At 37.9% G+C, this 10407-nt stretch overlaps 1 protein-coding gene across 2 annotated transcripts in view; it reads left to right on the top strand.

Moving 5' to 3' along the window:
* The first annotated feature begins 2255 nt into the window (after positions 1-2255).
* LOC136664687 (choline transporter-like protein 2) overlaps positions 2256-10407 on the top strand; it is a 28598-nt gene continuing 20446 nt past the window's right edge. Inside the window, exons 1-3 of one of the 2 annotated variants that reach the window (XM_066642039.1) lie at positions 2256-2451; positions 9234-9282; positions 9399-9472. In XM_066642039.1, coding sequence (XP_066498136.1) covers positions 2418-2451; positions 9234-9282; positions 9399-9472 — 157 coding nt within the window. In that variant the 5' untranslated portion in view covers positions 2256-2417. The remainder of the gene's footprint in view (positions 2452-9233; positions 9283-9398; positions 9473-10407) is intronic. The other variant, XM_066642040.1, reaches the window with a different exon arrangement.

Genomic DNA, 10407 nt, shown 5'->3' with positions numbered 1-10407 from the left:
ATGTAGTGTATCAAGAGATGATGCCCACAGAAATATAAGCAACAGATACTCACATCATCAACCGTGCATAACATCATCAAAAGGTTCAGAGAATCAGGAACAATTGCTGTGTGTAAGGGTCAAGGCTGTAAAATTCTACTGGATGCTTGTGATCTCCGGGCCCTTAAACGTCACTGCACCTCAAACAGGAACGCCACTGTCAAGGAAATAACGGAATGGGCTCAGGAATACTTCCAGAAAGCATTGTCAGTGAACACAATCCACCGTGCCATCCGCCGTTACCAGCTGAAACTCTACAGTGCAAAGAGGAAGCCATTTCTAAGCAAGCTCCACAAGCTCAGACGTTTGCACTGGGCCAGGGCTCTTTTAAAATGGAGTGTGGCAAAATGGAAGACTGTTCTGAGGTCAGATGAGTCACGATTTGAAGTTCTTTATGGAACACTGGGACGCCATGTCATCCGGACCAGAGAGGACAAGGATAACCCGAGTTGTTATCAACGCTCCGTTCAGAAGCCTGCATCACTGATGGTATGGGGTTGCATGAGTGCTTGTGGCATGGGCAGCTTGCATGTCTGGAAAGGCACCATTAATGCAGAGAACTATGTTCAGGTTCTAGAACAACACATGCTCCCATCTAGACATCATCTCTTTCAGGGAAGACCCTGCATTTTTCAACAAGATAATGCCAGACCACATTCTGCAGCAATCACAACATCATGGCTACGTAGGAGAAGGATCCGGGGACTGAAATGACCAGCCTGCAGTCCAGATCTTTCACCTGTAGAGAACATTTGGAGCATCATAAAGAGGAAGGTGCGACAAAGAAGGCCCAAGACGATTGAACAGTTAGAGGCCTGTATTAGACATGAATGGGAGAGCGTTCCTATTTCTAAACTTGAGAAACTGGTCTCCTCTGTCCCCAGACGTCTGTTGAGTGTTGTAAGAAGAAGGGGGGATGCCACACAGTGGTAAAAAATGGCCTTGTCCCAACTTTTTTGGGATTTGTTGACGCCATGAAATTTTGAAACAACATATTTTTCCCCTAAAATGATACATTCTCTCAGTTTAAACTGTTGACCTGTTGTTTGTGTTCTATTCTGAATAAAATATTAGATGTTGGCTCCTCCACATCATTGCATTCAGCTTTTATTCACAATTTGTTTAGCGTCCCAAATTTTTTGGAATCCGGTTTGTACCAAACACAAATGTCCTTACTTTTTGTGATATGTTTATTTTTAAGTGGAGAAACATATTCTTCAATTATTGAACTGTTTGCCTGTGGAGTGTTTCACTGATCAAACTTCCCCATTTTTAGTTCTCTCTGAGATGCTAATTTTAAACCAAAACAGGCCGGTTTCCTGGACATAGATTAAACTTTATTTTAGACTCAGACGTTATAAGGGAATAAAAACAGACACTCATGGAGATGTGTAGGTTTATTATCCACTACTAAAATGTGTGTCATTTGGGCCTAGTGCTACAATCTGTGCAGTTTTGTTGAGCCAGTGATCACAAACAGCTATCACTTTTGGTGTTAAGTTACTTCTCATTCAAAGAGATAGGAGCGTGCTCTTATGTATGTGTGAACAAAACTGCTTGCTTTGTATTAAAGTTTATGCTTAACATGGAGATTTTTGTGCTTTCATGAGTGCTTTAAAAGTATTAATAAAAAGTGTTTTATAGTTTTAACACGTGTAGCAAATCCTCTCATTTTGCATTTCATTTTTTACAATTATTTTGCGTTAAAATAAATATCTTGACGCTTTAAATCCTTTGCTTGCATGATGTAAATAGCTGGAATAACATTTTCATATATTCAGCCAAAAGTATTGTGTTTGTTGAACTTTAATGTCTAATAGTTGACTTTTTCTTACCTGTGTTCAATAAAAATGCAAGTCACTTCATCTCACGGTTATAGTTTTTATTTTATTGTGAATGCAAAAAAATTCAAAAAAGATTTTGAAATATTCTATTAATTAAGAAATCAAGAGGATGCTGAATTCATTTGACATTATTTTTATTTTTACAGGATCAAGTGTGTAATCACACTTTTAGTTCCAATAAATGCAGTTGAATCATTGCTTTCAAAGGTGTGGGATTTGGGAATGACATAAAGATGCGGATAAAGAAAACGCTTTGACAAACTTATGCCAAGGTTCTAGACGGTGAAAGCACAGAGACAAGCGGCTGAGGCAGGGTCTGTAATGGCTGACACATGAAAATAGAGAGGAGGAGGAGAGAGAGAGAGAGAGAGAGAGAGAGAGAGAGAGAGAGAGAGAGGGAGGGAGTACGAGAACGAGGAGAAGGTTGTTATCCGAGCTTGTTTGGACAAAAACTGAGCCGGAAGAGAAACTGAAGAAAGAGGGTGTGGAGCTAAAAGACAGAGATCTTACGGCGAAAGATCATTTAAAGACAAAATGGCAGAAGACGAGGATCACTACAGAAAGCATGGTAACTGCTTATTTAACGCCAAATACCCCCGTGTGTCTTCGCCGCTTAGACGGAGTTTACTGAGAGAAAACACATTTAATCGAAACTGAAAGTATTTGTCGCATTCCGTTTTATTCAATAAATATTCCCGAGACAGACATATCTAAGCTATATATGAGAATATTCCCGTTGAATATAATTGTTTATCCTCCTTAGGTGTGTACACCTGAAAATGCCGTTGGTCTGTTGTGTGTTTTGTGTAAAAAACAGCAGCGCATTGTGTTTCTACGGCGCAGGAAATCAATAAACTAGGAGCAGCGGTGCTTCAACAGGGAATTAACCGCTGCACAGTACATTCACCAGGACGTGAACAAAGTCCTTCACTGTGTTTATTTATTTCCATAACCCCAGCGAACCTACACACCTCACGCTATTTAAAAACGGTCATTTTAATTCTGAGGAGAAAAAACGAGAGCGAATATATATATTTGTTTGCAGTGAAACGCCCTGTGTCTGTGTTTACAGCGCTGTTGTCGGGTCATAACTGTTTAAATATGTTGTTTATCGCTGAGACTTATATAATTTTAAATAATAATTAAAAAAAACATTCAGCTGAGCCTACTATACATAGTCGTATTAAATTTCACTTTTATCCCAAGTCCAAACTGATAAGCAATAGATATTTGGTCGTTATATTTTTGTCTTCGAGTGTTTCTGCTGGACATGCTAAATGCTAATTTGACTGAACGTTGAGTCCTGCCTGTGTTATTAATAACTTACGGCTACTCCCTGGTAATGTCGGGCCTTTGTGTGCTCTTAAGCGGAAAGTGAAACCTCTGTTTATTTGAAATGTTGTGCTGCTAAACTATTTTAAAAAGCCATTAGCTCACAGTGCGTACTCTGAGTTTTATTTTAATGGCAAACTGTCTCAGACGGGTTGGATTAAAATAGAGGAAAAAAAATTGGGGAAAGGGCAGTGTACCAGGCCCCGCCAAACAGGCGTTTGCTAATGGCTGGTCTGTTTAAATGCACGTTTAAGCAAAGAAAGTTGATATGAAACTGTAACATGTTCATGATTAAGGCTGCTCACACCACTTATAAATGTTTTATGTACAGTCACTTTGTGGCCTGCTTAATCATCGCTACTTTTCGGACTTTTTCTTGGCTGTATCTGTGTTTGTTGCTAAATGTTCTAGGCATTGGCTTACAGTGTTATTCAAATCATCACAACCCTTCCTATATAATGCTGACTATGTCTCAAATTATTGAGCAAGAATCTTAAATTGTGTGTTGTTTAAGTTGCATTTTCTAACTAAACATGGCACAAAAAGCAAGGAAATTTATGTTTGGTTGATATTTCTTTGTTGTAACAGTGCTTGACAATAAATCATATACCGTTGGAAAGCCTGTTAATTTCGCTTTTAAATGGTGTCACATATGTAAGGAACGTGTGTTTGTGGGAGGAGCGGTAAAGATGAGTGTGTGGGTTGCACCTAAAACAATTTTTCCAAATCCTCACTGCTAAAACCAAACAGCTCATTTTGTGTGATGATATGGAGTGGGGGATCTCCCTCACTGGAAATATTAGACTTGTCATCATTGGGGCTGATCTCAATGCAGAGAGACATCGAGATTAAATTCTGCCACCAGTCACAGTCCCATATCTCCACAGTCTGGGACCAAACTCTATCCTCCAAGTTGACAATGCTCGCCCCCCACAGAGCATTTGTCAGACACTATCTCCAGAATTTGGGAGAGGATGGAATGGCTAAATGAACAAATTGTTAAATTGCCAGTGTGTCATCCAGTCCACCAAACGAGTCAATGGCAGAATAAGTTGTTTGGCATTGGCAGAGAGGATTTGGCAAGTTTTTCATGGGCGCAACACACACATTCAGCTCTACTACTCATCCAACGAATGCATGTTCCTTACAAATGTGGCACCACTGAAAAGGGAAATTAACAGGATTTCCAACGGTATAAGATTTATTGCCAAGAAGCATTGTTACAACAAAGATATAATCTACCAAACACAAATTTCCTTACTTTTTGTGCTATGTTTAGTAAAACTTGTGTTAAATAAGAATATGACTTGAACATCTGTATTGGGAAACCTGTTTGGAAAAACTAAAGCATATTACCAATGAAGAGCGCTATTTGATATCATAGATGATCAGTGTAGGATGTTTTTATTTGTTTAATTTTTACTTTAATTGTTAATTTTCAAAGTGTTGAAATAATCTATGACCAATTCAGATTATAAGTCAATTATAGGGTTTACTAGCTTTAATTAAATTTACTTGGTTTATAACTTGCATTGGAAAGGTTTGCAATTACGTTACCACAATATGCTAGAGAGCAATCCACTAGTTACATGTGAAGACCACAATAACTAAAGAAATATTCTGAAGCCATTTCCTAGTCCTGCCCATTAAAACCACACCACTCTAAAATCTAGAGGCCACCTGTGAAACAGGGCAAGCATAATGTCACACTAAATCTTTGAAAATGTATGGTCTATGTTGAAGACGTTTTCATATATGGTGCATCATTACATTTACAATCTTTAAATATGGCTAAGTACTGCATTTACATTTTTATTTTAACAGAGGAAAAAAATTGTCATCTGGCATGAATGAGTTGTTCTTATTTTCCACTCAAATCACAACCAAGCGGGCATAATTCTTTATAGTTTGTGTGTTTCATTTTTAAGTAATATTTCTGGAATGTTTAAAATGCTATCAACAATGTTGGCTACATGTGTTACAGTAAGTTAGCCTTCTCATTTAACTCAAGAATTAAGGGGAAATTCAAATGAATCAGAGGGTCATGCTGCACAGCTCCATGGTCCTCTCCGCGCGGCGCGGCTTACTGGGTCGTGCCACACTGTTCACTGGTTCTCTCCGCGCTGCTCGTTGGTCCGCACTGCGTGGTTCAACCGAGTACCTTGATTTTGGCAGACTTTTGAGCTGTTCAGCTTCCCATACCTTCGTTGCTAGGCACTATCCAGTAACAGAGGGAGAAAATGTGGAGCTTAAAACTTTGCTAAGCACTGTTGCTGTTGAATTAAAAAAATAACATTTTATCTATAAATATGTCTGTTATTTACAATCAGTCTAATTTTGTGTTAACTGTTAAATTAATATTTTAAAATGTATATATTTTAAATTGCACAAACCTGTGCAATTACTGTGACATTTATTTATTTAAATAAATATTTACTGGCAATTTCAATTTGGGTCACCCAGTGTTATAAAACAGCAAATGTTTATATCCCCTTATTATAGGCAATTTGAAGAGACTACATACATAGGTTAATCTAAATATGATTAAGCATTCAGTGCAGAACAACCCCATCATTTGTTTTGCCATGTGATTTTATATCATTCCAAGATGATTTCCCAAAAGCAGCAACACTCAATATAATGAGCTGCTACCTCAATATACTTCAGAGTTAAAATAAATAAATTACTTGGATATCTTGTATTCTTTATAAATCTTTGATGTGAAATACACTTCTTTTTTTTTAGATTTACCAGACACATTAGGTGTATATGCAGTATCGCTATCAGCTCGGTATTGCAGATACCAGTCTGCATTTACTCAGGATTGTAAAGGATGTCGGTGGTATTGAACATCACAAAATTTCAGTGCAGTTCCTGGGCTGTGTTATACTTGAGGCTGACATTTGTCTGGAATTAATGTCTGAATCTTTGTCTGGGATTCAGAAGTTGGTGTAGCACAGTGAATCAATATTGTGGTATTCCTTTAGAATAGCATAGAATAGAATGAACTGTATTATCCACAATATGGAAATTCATCTTCAATCACTCATGGCATAACGATACAAACAACATATAACATCCACAAGCATATACCAAATAAAAACAAAACAAAACAAAAAAACAAACATTAAGAATTCATCATCTCCACAGCATTTGGTAAAAATGATATCCTGTATATCTCTAGTAGTGCTTGGCATCCTATACCATCTAGCTCATGGCAGCTGTTCAGATTGTGAGTTCACTGGATGTTGTATATCCATTACGATCCTTCATAGATCTGACTTCTTTCTACCAAGTTACAACCCATTCGCCTATTCTCATAAGCCTTCCCTTTCCCCTACAGCTCTGGCTCCCAAACCAGAGTGTCACAACACCTCAATAACACATTACACTATCAACCAGAGATCGATACATTCCGCTATATCTGAACTGACCTCAAACTCACACAGTTTATTAATAAGATAAAGACGCTGCAGAGCTTTCTTATAAACAAACTCTCAATTTTACTCAAAATCCAAACAGGTGTCCAAAATTATGGCAGGACATCTAAAAAACACCTAACTACCTCTATACTCTTCCCCTTAATATCCACCATTGGCTGGTAATAGCTGTGCCCTCTGCTGCTAAAAAAAAATCTCCTTTTTCTTCTCCTCATTAATTTCCAACCTTCTCATCATGGCTTTCTTTTCTGTTTAATAAACGGAGGAGTGCCATGTCATCTGCATATTTAAATAGATAAAATCCATTTTAAAACCATTTTTATAAATAGAAAACAACACAGGAGATAAAACACATCCTTGAGGTGCAACATAATTCACAACCACCCATTCTGATACCTTTCCATTCATGTTCACTTTGAGGGCGGTCTGTCAAAAAGATTTTCATCCACAGAATAATACCACCATTCACTCCTAATTCCAATAAGAGCTGTAACAAAATGTGTTTTCATCATATTATACGCCGCACTAAAATCTATGAACAGTGCTGTAGTGTACGCTTTTGGTTGTTGGAGGTGACTGCTTACGTTATCATATAATGTAAGAATGGTGTCCTCAGGACCCCTGTGACTCTTATACGCAAACTGAAGTGGATCAAGCTCACTCTCTAAACTAGACATGAGGTGTTTAGCAACACTTTCCATTGTTTTACACAAAACAGATGTCGGGGCTACTGGCTGAAAATCATTAAAAGCTGAATTCCCAACCTTAGATAAGGGAACAAGAGGAAAACTCCATTTTCAAGAGTATTTGGCAACCCCTTTCTATCAGTCGCTGAAAGAGCGGAGTAAAGACTCCTCTCATGGATGGATGCAATATCCAATAGAGATTTGCATAGGGCCCACCACACTCTTTTTCCAAACTGCAGCCACAAAATTTCTGTTGAATCCTACACCTCAACGCTGAGGTTGTTGTGGCCTGTTATCGATCAGCAGCCGGCTACGTCTAGCCACTTTAACTCACTAGCATTGCTGGGGTAGTTTATGATCCGATCAGCAACCAGCTACTCATTGAGCCCAGCCCATCAGTACCCAGACCACCCACTGTATCACTAGCTCTTTACAGGGGTCATCAGGTAGGCACGACCTCATTTTGGTGTTTCGCTGAATTAAGCCCACAGCACCTCCGGAAGCCTCAACATTGAAGTCTGGCATCCCAGACCCACCCCCACCCAACTCCAAGCCAGGTTTACAGTCCCCTTTACAATCAACAACCGTAAAACCACACTGGCCTCCCTGGTGACTAAGGATGTACGTAACCCCACTGGCACCGTTAATGCATGCTCTCTGGGGTTGCTGCTCTTGGCCTTTACAATATGGGGGTGGTGGTTCAGTAGATTTTAGGACATGAAACAGTAATTGATACAAAATTGTAAAGATGTACTAAAATAAGTAAAATGAACCCATTACACAATGTAATGAGCAGGTACTTCACTGATGTTAACAAACCTTTTAGGACAAATAGCTGAGGAACATTGTAGCCTGTGGTCAAGGTGTGTTACTTTGGTCCCCATGGTTGTATGGGAGAGGTGATTGTAGCTGGAAAAGTAGCGTGTTGCAGAATGTGTATATATTTTCTGGGCATGTCTGCACTGCTAAAGCACTCATTATAAACTCCCTTCTGAGCCATGCTTCAGATCCATTTGACTCCACCTTCATTTAGTATTTCCATTGCCAAATGTCACATCAGATAAAGTTACCGTTCGCAAACAAGAAATATTACATTTTACTGAACAATATTTAGTTTATAATTTCTATATTTGCAAAGTTTATTGGTAAGGATCTCTGAATCTTTTAAAGAAACATAAAAGATATGTTCTGTAGAGTTTGAAACCCCCTGATTCTTTTCTATTTTAAGTTGAGAAACATTGTTATTGAACTGATTCATTATTTGTGATGTTACATTAGAGAGGGTTCATAATCCAGCCCAAGATGCGGACTGCAGTCTGGTCGGTATGTGCATCAGCCCGGTCCATCTGAGTGAATGACCTAATGTTGAACCCGATTCCTAAAATGTATCAGATCTAACACAGTTCAACAGAAAAATCTCAGTACACCACCACAAATTTTTGTTTTTTTTTAAATCAGCAATTTCGAAATAACTCAAAATCCCACAAGCTGCTCTAAAAACAACTGACTAAGAAAACAGGGAACAAGATACAGTTACATTGCTTAACTTATTTTAGCCTAAAATATTGCAAACGAACAAAAGACAAAACTTGGTAACTGATGCTTTCAGTTCTTCACCAAAGTGTCCACATCCTTACGATGTAAATATATTTGCTTATTTAATAGTCTTATTTTTTTTAATAGTATGTTTTGGCTCTTTTGATTAATATAAATAAGAGTGTCAGAATATTACTTACTTACTCATGTAACCTGTACTGTATATTGCTCTATGTAGATGTGTGTGTTTGTTACATTTCTAAGTGATGTAGTATTTTGAGTAGCTTGCAGAGTTGGCACTCTTGAAGATGTGTGCGTATCTCAGTTTGATCCTCTTTTTTTGTTTGTTTGCACAGGCGAACCCAGGAAATATGACCCGAGCTTCAAAGGGCCCATTCAAAATAGGTAAACAAATGTTTCTTATTCAAAAGTATTGTAGTATTATTATTATTATTAGAGATATTGGTGAGGCTTGTGGTACGCTTGATTTTACAGAAACCTGTCTATGTTTCTTATTACAGAGGCTGCACAGATATCATCTGCTGTATTATTTTTGTTGTGGCCATTGTTGGCTATGTTGCCGTGGGAATACTTGGTAAGTGTGTATACTGTATGCTATGTGTATACTGTACTGACATGGAGTGTTACTGCTGTTTGAAAAATGGTTGCTAACTGGAGCACAGGTTAAAACAAATCATTTTACATTTATTAGGTTCAAGGCTTTTTGAACAGTGTAGTTCATGTTTGTGCATCACTGATACACACTTGTGCCATTACAGATGTTAAATTTGCACTATGTACTTATAATAATCTGAACCCTACTTTGTGTTTATGGTACAGGAAAATACACACAGTTTTTCTTAAAGGAAACTCACACCTTGTCACGTGTGATCACACATTTCCTCTGTCAGTAATGCTGCAAGCACACTGCATATCTGCCTTACTACATCTTCATGATATCTAGGCTCGGGCGTTTCTCTGGACTGTTTTGGCATTCCACAGTGAGAAAGAGGGAGTTAGTGTCCTGGGGAGTGTGAGCATAGTTTGAGAATGAGCTGTTAGAATGACTACCTTTTATGTCATGGCTTTGTCCAAACACAGCTAAATTAAAAACAAGTAATAAATAGATAAATAAACAAATAATAAAAATTAAAAAATTACCTCAGCTCTTTTTTTTTAAATGAGTGCATGTGTTTACTGCCTGCTGGATGTTACAGCATTTCAAATCATGAATTGTGAGCACAGTCAAAAACAGCAGAAGGCCTTGTTCATATGCATCTGGATATTCCTGAAAAGTTCCTCATATTAAACAGTCATTTTCAGAAATCTCTCACCCACATAAAATGACTAGCAACTAATCTTGGCTGTAGAAGTGTCCCACCCAAGTTTAATGGATTGTATGTGTAAAAATATGTATGTGTTAATTGTAGGTGTGTTTTTAATGTTTATTGCTTTTGTAAGTGTTTTTGACCCCAGTAAATTGCCATCAAGGAATAAAAACCACAGGCAGTATCCTGGGGTTTTAGTAAT

This window comes from Hoplias malabaricus, chromosome 13 (assembly GCF_029633855.1).
Source record: "Hoplias malabaricus isolate fHopMal1 chromosome 13, fHopMal1.hap1, whole genome shotgun sequence".
NCBI lineage: Eukaryota > Metazoa > Chordata > Actinopteri > Characiformes > Erythrinidae > Hoplias > Hoplias malabaricus.
Note: the sequence above shows the minus strand (reverse complement) of the source record. Positions and strands in the feature narration are given on the sequence as shown.